General features: G+C 38.5%; 1 protein-coding gene across 3 annotated transcripts in view; it reads left to right on the top strand.

Moving 5' to 3' along the window:
- SLC39A11 (solute carrier family 39 member 11) overlaps positions 1-14,099 on the top strand; it is a 385,119-nt gene that overhangs the window by 106,657 nt on the left and 264,363 nt on the right. For 2 of the 3 annotated variants that reach the window (XM_088138335.1, XM_088138333.1), the window contains one exon: positions 10,316-10,460. In XM_088138335.1, the coding sequence (XP_087994461.1) occupies positions 10,316-10,460 (145 nt within the window). The remainder of the gene's footprint in view (positions 1-10,315; positions 10,461-14,099) is intronic. The other variant, XM_088138334.1, reaches the window with a different exon arrangement.

Genomic DNA, 14,099 nt, shown 5'->3' with positions numbered 1-14,099 from the left:
CATGTACTAAATAGAGTTTCTGAAACCAGCTGAGCAGTTGCTTGTTTTTGAAAAGCACTGCTTCCCAAAAGTGCCAATTTCCCATGTCTATTTCTAATGATCTGATTAACCAGACATGCTAGGGAGAGTTAAAACATTTCATTCATGGAAAACTGGCACTTTGGGGTTGTTCATGTATGGAACAGAGTACATGGTTGGAATGTTTTGTTCCTGAAAGAATCAGGAATTCAGCTGTTCCAGATAGAAAAAACCATTTCTTTCTGCAGTTCTTTCTGTGATTGACTGTCTCTTGCAACTGGAATATTACTGTTTGGATTCTCCTGTCTGAGGCAGTTTGATGGTTCATGTGAAGATTCCTGTGGGGGAACCTGGACTTCATGTAATGGTAGGGAGGATGCCAAATATGCTTCCATATAAACATTCAGTGTTGAGGAGAAGGCATCAGCTTTAGTTTTTCTCCTTGTCTCTATATCAAACATGTAAGGTCACAATGCAGCCCCAAATCCATTTCTCATAGTCTCTTGAGCTCTCCCAAGTTCATAGTATTGAAAATTGGTGACAAACCACTGAATAATGGTGTCATGATCACACATTTCTATTCCATCACTTTATAAGCAATTCCTTGTTGGTTTGAAAATAAATGTCACTCAAACATAAATAAAATTGGTTTCTTTATACTTTCAATCTTTTCAGGAGTACAGGTGAATGTAAGTCTGTAGGCTTGCACATGAAATATGTGTTTTTCTTTAAAAGTAACTCCAAATGATCCAGTGAAATCATGTGAATGCCTAGAACATATGGAGCATAAGGAAGGAAGGAAGGCATCCTGTTCCAAAAAGTAACTCCTCCTATATCTTCCTTATGGACATAGGAGGAGGAGAGCTGTGTTAGTCTATGGTGGCAAAAAATCAGAAGGAGCTTGATAGCACCTTTTCTGCATCTGACAAAAACTTATGCCTTTTAATAAAATTTGTTAGTTAGAAAAAGTACTACCAAACTACTCCTCTCTCTGTCCCTCCTTCTGTTTCCTCTATGTTTAAGGACTTCAAGTGCCCCGTGAGACTGCTGGAGTGTTAAAAATGCCCTGCCCCTTTTTGTTGTAGCTCTCACTTGTAATACAGGTAGTCTTAGAGTTATGATGGCAATTGGGACTGGGATTGACATTGCTAAGTGATGCAGTCGTAAAGCACAATGTCCCGTGACTACATGACTTAGTGACAGCAATTCAGGCAGTCCTGATTGCCATTATAAACCCAAGACGTGTGGGTCCTTAATTGGGAAGTGGCAGGAGTTCCAGGTAAGGAGCATGGGGGTGTTGCAGGGAGGTGGGGAAGGCTCTGAGAAGCCTGTCACAGGCTGTGTGCAAGTTGGTGGAGGGGGGTGCTGCAGGCGTGGGTGTGTGCATGCAAGTGCAGGGAGGCCCAGGGAAGGAGGGCATGGTGCACAGGAAGGCAGGGGAGGGACTTACCAGAGCAACTTAGGACTTTCCCTGCCAGCTTTCCCATTGACTTTGCTTGTGGGAAGCCGGTAGGAAAGGTCACAAACGGTGATCGCATGACTGCAGGATGCTCCAAGTGTTGTAAGTGCAAGCTCTGGTAATAAATAAGCTTGTTGCCAAGTGCCCAAATCACAGTCACATGGCTGCAGGGGTGCTGCAACGGCCAGAACTTCGAGGACCAGTTGTAAGTATCCCTCATTCAGCACCGTCGCAACTACAAATGGTCGCTGAATGAGTGCAGTAAATGAGGACTACCTGTAGTTCATTTTTACACCTGCTATCATTTAAGTGTAATCTACTTTGAATGAACTTTCTAAGCTGAAAGGCAAAATTAATTAATTAATTAATTAGTTAACATAGCTTAGGCTTCATCCAAGTTCTTCAGTTTTTCTGTAGTTGTTTCTTATTTGTAAATTTGAGAGAAGAATTTGTAATGCGTGTGTTTTTCTTCTGTATTTCATTTCATAAAATTTAAATTATACCCATGCTCATGGTAGTTTGGTGTCAGATGTGATTGATAAAGAATACAAGGAAAAGGAGAAAATGTATCCTGTTATTTTTGTTAAAACAAACAAAAAATAAACTACTCAGTGATACATTTCTATTCTTTCCAGAACAGTTTTACAATCAATGGCTTTACAGAAGTGAAAACATGATTCTGTAAAGCCATTGATTGCAAAACTGTTCTGGAGTTTTTAAAAAGCCTAGAAAATATGTGATTACTATCAGTTGTATTACCAGTCAGAATACATTATGCAAAGTAAGAGAGTAGAATATTGTCTTTTCTCTCTATTTTTTTTTAATATAAAATGACCTTAATTCATCAAGCCTCTCATTAGTAATTGTTTTGTTCTTTCTCTTGGTTTCTGTTATGGTGGATTGTATTAAAATTATGTAAAAATACTCTTTTGCATTACACCTGTGCTTTTATATAAGCTTTGAATTTTCTTTTACTTAGATGCAGAGAACATTACATTGGGGAAAGTACAATAATAGGAAGATATTCTTTATCTTTTTTCTTTATCGTTAAGATATTTTAACTATGTGTGTGAATGCACAGGTTTGTGTCATTAAAGTGTTTCTAAGTGGCCTTTTTCATTTTTCTGTGAAATCTGTTTCCTTTTTTCTACTATATTGTTATCAGTTGAATGAATGAATGAATGAATGAATGAATGAATGAATGAATGAATAAATAAATAAATAAATAAATAGAGATGGAATTTTGGTGTCAAACTTTTGTACAGAGGCAGTTCTTGATTTCTCAGAGTATGATATAGTTGCATATATGTGGTTATGCGGGACTAGCTGCCAATGACTATTAGAAATAATTTCATGATTCCTTAAAAAGGTGATAAATTTAATTGAGGATAAGATTTAGAATGTTTCCAGATGACCTTCTCTTAATATAGAGGTAACCAATCTTTCGGAGCCTGTGGGCTCCCCTGGAATTATGAGAGAAGCCTGTGGGTGCCATTAGTTAAATTGCCCCTGGGGATATGTCCATTCATAAAATGGTTTCTGTGGACATGTCATATCTCTGAAAACATTTGTTTCAAAGAAAGATCAATGAACTAATTCACTCAAGAACTTAAATAAAAACTAGGTGTGGTCTGAACCTCAAACATAAAATCTTTGAATCTATGCTGTTCTGTTTTAACAGAACATCTTTTAAAGAGGATTATCTCACTGGGCTAAGAGCTGATCAAATTCTTGAAAGACTCCTTCTACCTCTCCATCTCCCAGTCCTTTTCTCTCTCCTGCTTAAAGCAATTCCTGCATACTGAACTTAGTGGAACTTGCCCATCCCATCAGATGCTCCTCTTAGAATCAGGCACATACATGCATGTGGATTGGATTTTGTCCCAGTGCACATATTTTGAATAGGAGAATTTGAGAGTGCTACAAATGGAAGAGAAATGTTGCACTGACCCTTCTGAAAAATTCTATTTGTGTGTGTGTGTGTGTGTGTGGAGAGAGAGAGAGAGAGAGAGAGAGCCAATTTGGTGTAGTGGTGAAGGTGCTGGCCTAGAAACCAGAAGACTGTGAGTTCTAGTCCTGCCTTAGGCATGAAAGCTGGCTGAGTGACTTTGGGCCAGTCATTCTCAGCCCAACCCACCTCACCTTCCCTTTGTGGGAAAATAGGAGGCAAGACTATTAGGTATGTCTCCACCTTGAGTTGATTGATAGATAGATAGATAGATTGATAGATAGATAGATAGATAGATCAAGATAAAAATACAATAATAATAAATCTCTATATGTGTGTGTATGTGTATGTATGTATACACAGACACATACATACATACACATACATGCATACATAAACTGCATGACTTAGTGGTCTTTTTGCTGGGTTTTGTCCCAGCATATCTATTTTGATGGGGCCAAAATAACATTACTTAACAATGTATTTAGAATTGATTTCTTCTCCAGTCAGTGGTTTTGCATGATTTGGATATTGCAAAAACTGTGAAATTAGCTAAGAAGGGGGATGAGAAACTGGATAGGTTCCAGGTCAGATGGCATCCATTATTCCATAACAGAACTCCAGATAGCACTTTTGTTGTTGTTGTTGTTTAGTCGTTAAGTCGTGTCCGACTCTCCGTGACCCCATGAACCATACTGCGCCAGGCCTTCCGGTCCTTCACTGCCTCCCTGAGTTTGCTCAGTTTCATGCTCATTGCTTCAGTGATGCTATCTAACCATCTCATCCTCTGCCGTCCTCTTCTCCTTTTGCCTTCAATCTTTCCCAGCATCAGGGTCTTTTCCAAAGAGTCCTCTCTTCGCATTAGGTGACCAAAGTATCTGAGCTTGAGCTTCATTATCGATCCTTCCAATGAGCAATCAGGGTTGATTTCCTTTAAGATTGACTGGTTTGACCTCCTAGCAGTCCAGGGGACTCTCAAGAGTCTTCTCCAGCACCACAGTTCAAAGGCATCAATTCTTCGGCGCTCCGCCTTCTTTATGGTCCAGCTCTCACAGCCATACATTACTACTGGAAAAACCATAGCTTTGACTATGCGGATCTTTGTCGGCAAGGTGACGTCTCTGCTTTTTAATATGCTATCTAGGCTTGCCATAGCTTTCCTCCCAAGGAGCAAGCGTCTTTTAATTTCATGGCTGCAGTCTCCATCTGCGGTGATCTTGGAGCCCAAATAAATGAAGTCTGTTACTGCTTCCATTTCTACCCCTTCTATTTGCCAGGAATTGATGGGTCCAGATGCCATGATCTTAGTTTTTTTAATGTTGAGTTTCAAACCAGCTTTCGCACTCTCCTCTTTCACCCTCATCAAGAGGCTCTTTAGTTCTTCTTCACTTTCTGCCATTAGGGTGGTATCGTCTGCATATCTGAGGTTGTTGATGATTCTCCCTGCAATCTTAATTCCGGCTTGTGATTCTTCCAGCCTGGCATTTCTCATGATGTACTCTGCATATAGGTTAAATAAGCAGGGTGACAGTATACAGCCTTGTCGTACACCTTTCCGTATTTTGAACCAATCGGTTGTTCCGTGACTGGTTCTAACTGTTGCTTCTTGGCCTGCATACAGATTTCTCAGGAGACAGGTAAGGTGGTCTGGTACTCCCATCTCTTTAAGAATTTGCCACAGTTTGTTGTGATCCACACAATCAAAGGCTTTTGCATAGTCAATGAAGCAGAAGTAGATATTTTTCTGGAACTCTCGTGCTTTCTCCATGATCCAGCGAATGTTGGCGATTTGATCTCTAGTTCCTCTGCCTCTTCGAAACCCAGCTTGTACATCCGGTAGTTCTCGGTTCATGTATTGCTGAAGCCTAGCTTGTAGGATTTTGAGCATAACCTTGCTAGCATGTGAAATGAGTGCAATTGTGCGATAGTTTGAGCATTCTTTGGCATTGCCCTTCTTTGGAATTGGAACATAAACTGACCTTTTCCAATCCCGTGGCCACTGTTGCGTTTTCCAAACTTGCTGGCATATTGAGTGCAGCACTTTAACACCATCGTCTTTTAGTATTTTAAATAACTCAGCTGGAATACTGTCATCTCCACTAGCTTTGTTGTTAGCAATGCTTCCTAAGGCCCACTTGACTTCACTCTCTAGGATGTCTGGCTCAAGGTCAGCGATCACACCAGCGTGGACATCAGGGACATTAAGATCTTTCTTGTATAGTTCTTCTGTGTATTCTTGCCACCTCTTCTTAATCTCTTCTGCTTCTGTTAGGTCCCTGCCTTTTTTGTCCTTTATCATGCCCATCTTTGCACTAAACGTTCCTTTCATATCTCCAATTTTCTTGAAGAGATCTCTAGTCTTCCCCATTCTATTGTTTTCTTCAATTTCTTTGCATTGTTCATTTAAGAAGGCTTTCTTATCTCTCCTTGCTATTCTCTGGAAATCTGCATTCAGTTGCTTATATCTTTCCCTTTCACCCTTGCTTTTCGCATTCCTTCTTTCCACAGCTATTTGTAAAGCCTCATCAGACAGCCATTTTGCTTTCTTGCATTTCTTTTTCTTTGGGATGGTTTTAGTTGCTGCCTCCTGTACAATGTTACGGACCTCCGTCCATAGTTCTTCAGGCACTCTGTCTACCAAATCTAATCCTCTAAATCTATTCATCACCTTCACTGTGTACTCACAAGGAATATGATCTAAGTCATACCTGAGTGGTCTAGTGGTTTTCCCTACATTCTTCAATTTAAGCCTAAATTTTGCAGTAAGAAGCTCATGATCTGAGCCACAGTCAGCTCCTGGTCTTGTTTTTGCTGTCTGTATAGAGCTTCTCCATCTTTGGCTGCAAAGTATGTAATCAATCTGGTTTCGGTATTGACCATCTGGTGATGTCCATGTGTAGAGTCGTCTCTTGTGTTGTTGGAAAAGAGTGTTTGCTATGACTAGCTTGTTCTCTTGACAGAACTCTATTAGCCTTTGCCCTGCTTCATTTTGTACTCCAAGGCCAAACTTGCCTGTTATTCCGATTACTCCTTGACTTCCTACTTTAGCATTCCAATCCCCTATGATGAAAAGGACATCTTTTTTTGGTGCTAGTTCTAGAAGATGTTGTAGGTCTTCATAGAAGCGGTCAACCTCAGCTTCTTCAGCATCAGTGGTTGAGGCATAGACTTGGATGACTGTGATATTGAATGGTTTGCCTTGGATACGCACTGAGATCATTCTGTCGTTTTTGAGGTTGTACCCCATTACTGCCTTTCCGACTCTCTTATTGACTATGATTGCAACTCCATTTCTTCTAAGGGTTTCTTGCCCACAGTAGTAGATATAATGGTCACCCGAATTAAATTCACCCATTCCCGTCCATTTCAGTTCGCTGATTCCCAAGATGTCGATGTTCAGTCTTGTCATCTCATGCTTGACCACATCCAGCTTGCCTTGGTTCATAGATCTTACATTCCAGGTACCTATACAATATTGTTCTTTGCAGCATCGGACCTTCTTTTCGCTTCCAGATACATCCACAGCTGAACGTCCTTTCGGCTTTGGCCCAGCCGCTTCACTCTTTCTGGAGCTACTTGGAATTGCCCTCCGCTCTTCCCCAGTAGCATATTGGACACCTTCCGACCTGAGGGGCTCATCTTCCGGCGTCATATCTTTTAGCCTTTTAACATTGTCCATGGGGTTTTCTTGGCAAGGATACTGGAGTGGGTTGCCATTTCCTTCTCCAGTGGACCACATTTTGTCAGAACTCTCTGTCATGACCTGTCCGTCTTGGGTGGCCCTGCACGGTATAGCTCATGGCTTCACTGAGTTACGCAAGCCCCTTCGCCACGACAAGGCAGTGATCCATGAAGGGGCCAGATAGCACAGATGTCTCCAATTATACATATATAATGTTAAGGTTCACTGGATATTATGTTTCATATTTATTTGCCCCTTACTAAACATTTATAATTATGATGTGAAACATTTATTATTTATCACTTAGAGTATTGTTATTATTCTAACCATTTCGGTTTAAAAACCAAATGGTAAAATTGAAGCTAATGCCAATTATGAATTATGGTTGAGATTGTTCTTCTTTTTTAATACAATGAATGTGATGTCTACAGTCGGAACCATTCGCCTCTTGGTTTCTCAGACTAATATGCAAGCCTAATTTTGAAAGCATAAAGAATAGAGCAACCATATCTGGGCTGTTATTCTGAATTATCACTAAAGAGTTTTTTGTATCTCTCTTCTGCCATCTAGTAGTCACCAGATTTTTGCAGTCCAGATATGACACCTCTAATTAAAAACAAAAGAGTCGCTAACATAGTTTTGATTACTTTTTGTACAATGTATCAAGAATGTGCATATTTATAGTCTGATATATATATATATATATATATATATATATATATATATATATAATTTTTATATGTACTACAGAAACAAGCTCTGTGGAAACATGCTGGATAAAGGTTGTGTTATGACTCTAAAACATAATAAATATTTCTAATTATCTGTTCATTTTTGAACTGTAATTTCAAAGACACAGATTTCATTCCTCCTTCAGAATGGGATTACTATCTGCTATTAATTTCTTTTTTTTCCCCCATGGATAAGAAGCAACAGAGCCAAGTACTGAATAGATAAGGTACAGATGTCATAATTACTGATTGATAAGCTCTGATATTGTGATGGTCTTCAGCCCTGGAAACTGAATAGGCAAAGCCTTACTTTTTGTAGAACGTAAGTTCTTTTGCATAAAAAACAATCTTTTATAATTCAGATACATGGCCATTGAGCTGACTAGACCACCGACATCAGAAATATAGAGGCTGTCATACCACTGGGCAAATCAGTAGCTGGTTTCTACAAAGACGTTAGTGTAACGATCTTTCACTCTTGATTCCCAACAAAAGAAAGTCCCCTTGAAACCGATGTAGGTTCAAAGAAAAGCTCATTTATTGAGAAGTAGTGTACAGGTCCAAAGTGTTGCTAAGACTAAGCCCGTGCGCGCCAAAAAGTTACTTTTGGCCATTTCTTAGTGCACCCTCCCCCTTGCCAGCTTTCCCAGTCCTCTTCTCCTTCACCCGTTGGTACAATCTTGAGCATTCTTGAGAATCCGATAACAGCCCATCTGCTTCTAATGGCTCCTTCCCAGCATGCTCCCCCCCCCTTTCTATCTACAATGGCAGAAACGAAGCAAGCAAGCTAACAAGTTGGCTAATTGATTGCAAGGATTTTGACAGTTAGTTTCACTGATCTCAGATTCCCATGCTTTTGTGATTTTGAGTTCCATCTGGATTTTTCTGGGGCATTATCTGCTCAGGAGACTAAGATGCCGCAGAATCCTTTCTCTGTAAATAACTTCCCATAAGTTTTAAACCCAGCATGGTACTCAGATAGCATACAACTAAGTTAGATTGATTGATTGATTGATTTTGTTTGAATTGCTATGCATATCCTTCCAGATTGTCTCTTTTCTTGGATATACTCTTTTCTGTAGCTAGATAACTGGGTACATTATTTTAAAAGGAAATTGTTCCCTAAAATATTTTGCACGTATAGGGCTTCACTGTTGCAAAGCACACTCTTGTGTTTTAAGATATTATATAGCTATTAGTAATCATCTTTCCCTATTGCTGAGTTGCAGTGTTCTCCACCCATCCTTGAGTTGGCATGAATTTGACTGTCCCCGTTGCTGATCCCTGTGGTGCTTCTCTTACCTCTGTTCCCATTCACTGCAGGTCTACTGACTTCCTTGCAGGGAAATAGGTGATAAAGCCTAACAGATTTTACACCCCTTGGGGCTTTCTTTGGACAATGTCAAAAGGGCCTTTACTTTAACACAGATACAGCTAAGGATAACTTAAGCCTGTTTTGCATAAAAGATTAGAACAAAGCGAAGGCAACATCTTGGGATTATGGCAGAAAAAAAGATGTTGGTATGGCATGTTTGTACAATGATTAGGTGTAAGTGGACAAAGGCCCTAAGTTTGATATTATTTAGCTTTGGGCAAGTGCATTCCAAATACCCTTCTTTCAATTTTCTTCCAAAAGTTGGGCTGAAGAAAGAAGTCCTAGAATTATATAGAATATAAGGGTTGGAAGGGACCTTGGAGACCACCTAGTCTAGCCCAGTGTAGAAATCCACTACCACAGTACCTGTGGGAGGTGGTCATCCAACCTCTGTTTAAATATCTCCAGTAAAAGGAGTCTACCACCTCCAGAGGCAATCTGTTAGGATTTTTTTTCATGATGCCCAACTGAAATTTACTTTCTTGCAACCTAAACCCATTGTTTCATGTTTTGTCTCCTGGAACAACTCTGAATAATTCTGTCTCACAGTCTTTCCAAAATCTGAAGATGGCTATACTTTCTCCTTATTGTCTTGTCTTCCCCAGGCTAAACAGACCCTCTGTCTTTAGCTTCAGGGCACTCAAATGCATATCAGGCTAGGGTGTTTAAGCAAGAATTAACCTAAACTGGCAAGTAATTTTAAAAAATCAGGTAGTGAATTATAAAGAAGTATAACAAATATTATCTGTTGTGAATTCAGTGTAGTCTCAGCTGTCAGATAAATGCCATCTTCAGACTAATGTCTATTGGGTAAGGATCATGTTCACATTACTCTTGGTGCTGGTGTTACAAAGCACATTTCTCTGACAGCACCTGTTCCTTATGTGTCCATAGTTCCTTAAACAAAGTAATTTATAATGATGGCAACAGCAAAGCTAGTTGGAACATCAGGTATAAAAACTGTATTAAGATTCACTCTGCTTGGATATAGACACATATGTCAGATCGATTCTTCTGGAAGAATATAGCATAAAATTGGACTGTGTTGCATTAAAATGAAAGAAACAAAATAAAACATTTTTGTTTGTTTTCTGTCTTTCAGGATATCAGTGTGTCTCCTCAAACATCACTGGCTTTAAATTATGATTCAAGAATGATTAAGGAGAAATATGAGCACCAGACCACAGACCATCAGGAATATGAAAATGAACTGTCCATCCGGATAGGTAGAACAGCTTTACATTCAGGCAAGCATCCTGTCATATACCATCAAGCTAATATGATAGCAGTGTGCATATGTATATGTATGTGCGTATGCACATCCTATATGTGTGTATGTCATTGAAAAAAATTAGGAAAATGGGCAGAAGTAGGGCAACTTTTTTCTTTGGTGGTTTTCATCCTCCAAACTTCTACCATAGATCCTAATGCTAGCATGTCATATTACTGTTTAGAAAGCTCTTTGCTTTGGAAGGTGGCTATCCTATTTGGAATGAGGAATTCTGATTCTTTGATATGCATGTGGGCTCTCTGTGGACTCAGTGAGATCCTTGTCTATTTTCTCTGTGACTCCCTTCACTTGCCCTGGTTGAGGGTTAGTTATCAGCTGGTAGAAGGGTAAAGTATGCTAACTATCCACTGCTAAGAGCAGGTACTGTAGAAACTCTCCTTCCTTAGTAATTCTTATCAAGATAATTGTTTTCCTGTTGCTGATGGATTTAGGGAGAAGCTGTTATCCTAATCAGTGAAAACAGGCTTTGGTCCACTGGCCCTAGTGGACCAATCCCCAATCCATTGCTTTTCCCTGCCCATCAAACAGCTCCTTGGCAAGCTGGGAAGGGCAGAGTAGCCCCAATAGGCTTAAAGGTGGAGGGGAGAGGAGGTATCCTTAGATTCTGGGAGATCAAGCTGTTCAAAGCTGGGATGCATTAGCACTGTGTAGGTCTGGTTTGGGAACTGAGTGCCTATCCATTAGATAAAAAAGCAAGGGACACTCAAAAATAAGGATAGAAAATATTATTTAGGGTCTTCCTATAAGCACAGGAAAAAAATGAAATGGTTTTTAAAATAAATCTAAAATGGTCCAGTAAACACTTAGGAGCTTCCAATGTTTATCAAATGTGGATAGAAATGGATAGTTTCTATATCACCAAAGATTGCACAAGTTAGATAACCCAACCATTAAGATATTTTTTTCTGCTGTTTGGCCCTATATTTCTACCGTATATAACATTTGCAGATAGAATTCTAATATTTTCACACTGTTTTTCTTTCCCTTTTTGCAAGACATCATATAGGGCTTTGAGATTTATTTGTTTGTTTGTTTGCTAAGGTGAACATTGGCTATAAGAAGCATGTCTACACAGTGTTAGTAGCTCTGAACCCAGAAACCAGTACTGCCTCTTTAAAGAATTCCTTCAGTATTACTCATTACTTTCATGAGGCATGTAAGAACCCTTTGATTGATTTGAGTTTTTTTTAATAAGGAATCTTTTTAAAAGCAGTTTAAGTTGATTTAAGTAGTGGTTATCCCATTACAAGTAATAAGCAAAATAGATTGAAAATCGATTGAACTGCAAATTGTGGGAATTCAGAATGCAGTTCAATCAACTTTCTTGGGTGTGCAGGAATTGAAGAGCATTTATTTTTCAGAAACAAAAACAACAAAAACCCATCTTCTTCCCTAACATCTTTAGCATGTTGGTGTTGAGAACAGAGTTTTATTTGTCAATAAATACTATGAAAATTATTGGGGGTAAAAATTTCCACTATGGATTGTTTACTTTTCTCTCTGCCTGAGAAAAAAAAAGATTGTTTTTCTTCCTGTCTCACATTTTTTAGTATTTGAAAACGACACAAACCAGGATTGATGTTCTTTCTTCAATGACATGTTGCTTTCTGGCCTGTAGGGATGAACTCTGTGTATTCATATAATGAATCATGGCTGTCAAGGAGGGCAAAGTCAGAATACTAACCATAAGTTTACTAAGTTTCTACTATTTCTAAAAGTTGCAGTATCTTTATGTTTACTTTCTGTGAGCATTCTAGGAATTCTAACAGCCTCTTTCTTAATATAATGGATATTTCTTGCTCATAGAAATCATGGAATGGCAGAAGTTAATTCTAGATTTAAATTTCTGCCTGATCTGCAATAGAGTGGCAATATATTTGGACTCTGGGCTGTATACAAGGGAAACAAAATATAATCTAACTTATACTGCTTATACTGCAACGCTTGTAGTAATCAGTAGTGAGAAAAGGAGTTTTCAAATCTTTCAGTGCTCAAAAAATAAGTAAATGGATCCAGAATGGTTTAATATTATATCTTTTCACTCAATTTGCTTGGTGAAACTTGGTATTCTGTAAATTTTGATGTGGGCAATGCCCTCACTTTTCATTGTTGGCCTTAATTAGTCAACAAAGTGGTAAGGTTATTTACAATATTATTTTTTTGTTGCTCCTTGAATAATGAACCTGGACTCATATTTGTTTGAAGTGAACAGTGCATTTAAGGTCAGGGGCTTGTAATTTTTTAAAACGTGTTGTTTAAGCTTTGAGTTATGAAATATTGTATTCATTTATAGGAAAGGGTTTAAGCAATAATCAACTATTTATAAAATATCCTAGATTCAGTCCTGGGTGCTTCTATTAAAAAAAATCTTGCCTATTTTGCTTGAGAGAAACCAACCAACCTCTGGAATCCTTGAAGAATCAGTCATATTGGGATCTAGGTGGACCATTAACTTAGAGCAGGTTCACATGTTCACCATAATTAAGTTACTATGATTTATTTATCAGAGAATTTTTGTGTGATTTTTTTAAAGCAGTTTCATTAGTGCTGTGCTGAAGAAAAAAATCTGCAATATTTATTCTGATTTAATTTGTCAGAAAACGTGTTTTCATTTGTTTTTAATTTCAACATTTGTTGAAGGTTATTATACATTTTTTTAATGAAAAGTGCTAAAGGGGCTTCTCGATTAAACAGCAGTCAGTGTATGAGTGTCCTACATTTCATTGTACTGTACAATAATATATCCTGTAATCTGTATCCTCCCTTATTTCCCAGATTACAGTAAAATTTTAAGGTAAGATTTCATGAGGTTATTTTCAGATTAACAAGCATCTGTTAAAGAATCTGGAAACTGCAGATTGATGGAGAATAGAATTAGGAAAAAAAGTCAATACCAGCCCCTTTTTCCACCTTGTAACAATAAAAAACAGAAAGAGAGGAAGGAAGGAAGGAAGGAAGGAAGGAAGGAAGGAAGGAAGGAAGGAAGGAAGGAAGGAAGGAAGGAAGGAAGGAAGGAAGGAAGGAAGGAAGGAAAGTTGGATCTTGGTATGAAGTTGAAAAGAGAGGCCTCTTTCAGAAGGGGAAGAAAACATGGAGGGTAGATTTCAGCAGAACATCTCCCTTTCTCCTCTTTTTTATTCCACAATTTTTCAGTACTGGGAACATCCCATAGCAGTCTGCAGTGGGGGCAAGTGATAAAATGTTTGTTATAACATGGAGATGCAAATGAATGAATACAATCCAGCCCTTATGTACTTGCATGTGACATCACAATGAAACACTATTTAATTACTCTCAAGGCATCCCCATATTGTTGTAAAGGAGTTCTTCAGTGAATAAAGAAGAATTATAAATGGGTTGTAAGTAGGTGATTGCTCTACAGAAGTAAAATATTGTTCTGCTACATCCATAGACTATTAGAATAGTTGCACTTTTTCTCTGTGCATCATCATCAGATATTTTCTGACCAAGTAAATGGTCCATTGGTATGCAATTCTTTTCAGAGTGGCTGAATTGACCACATTATACTGCCATCTCATTTAAATGAGTAGTGTATTTTAGTCACATCCCCATACTTAAAATTTTGATCTTTTCT

Source organism: Python bivittatus, unplaced genomic scaffold, assembly GCF_059951505.1.
Source record: "Python bivittatus isolate LINGU-HERP-01145 unplaced genomic scaffold, Pbiv_v1 ctg000220_np1212, whole genome shotgun sequence".
Classification (NCBI taxonomy): Eukaryota; Metazoa; Chordata; class Lepidosauria; order Squamata; family Pythonidae; genus Python; species Python bivittatus.
Note: the sequence above shows the minus strand (reverse complement) of the source record. Positions and strands in the feature narration are given on the sequence as shown.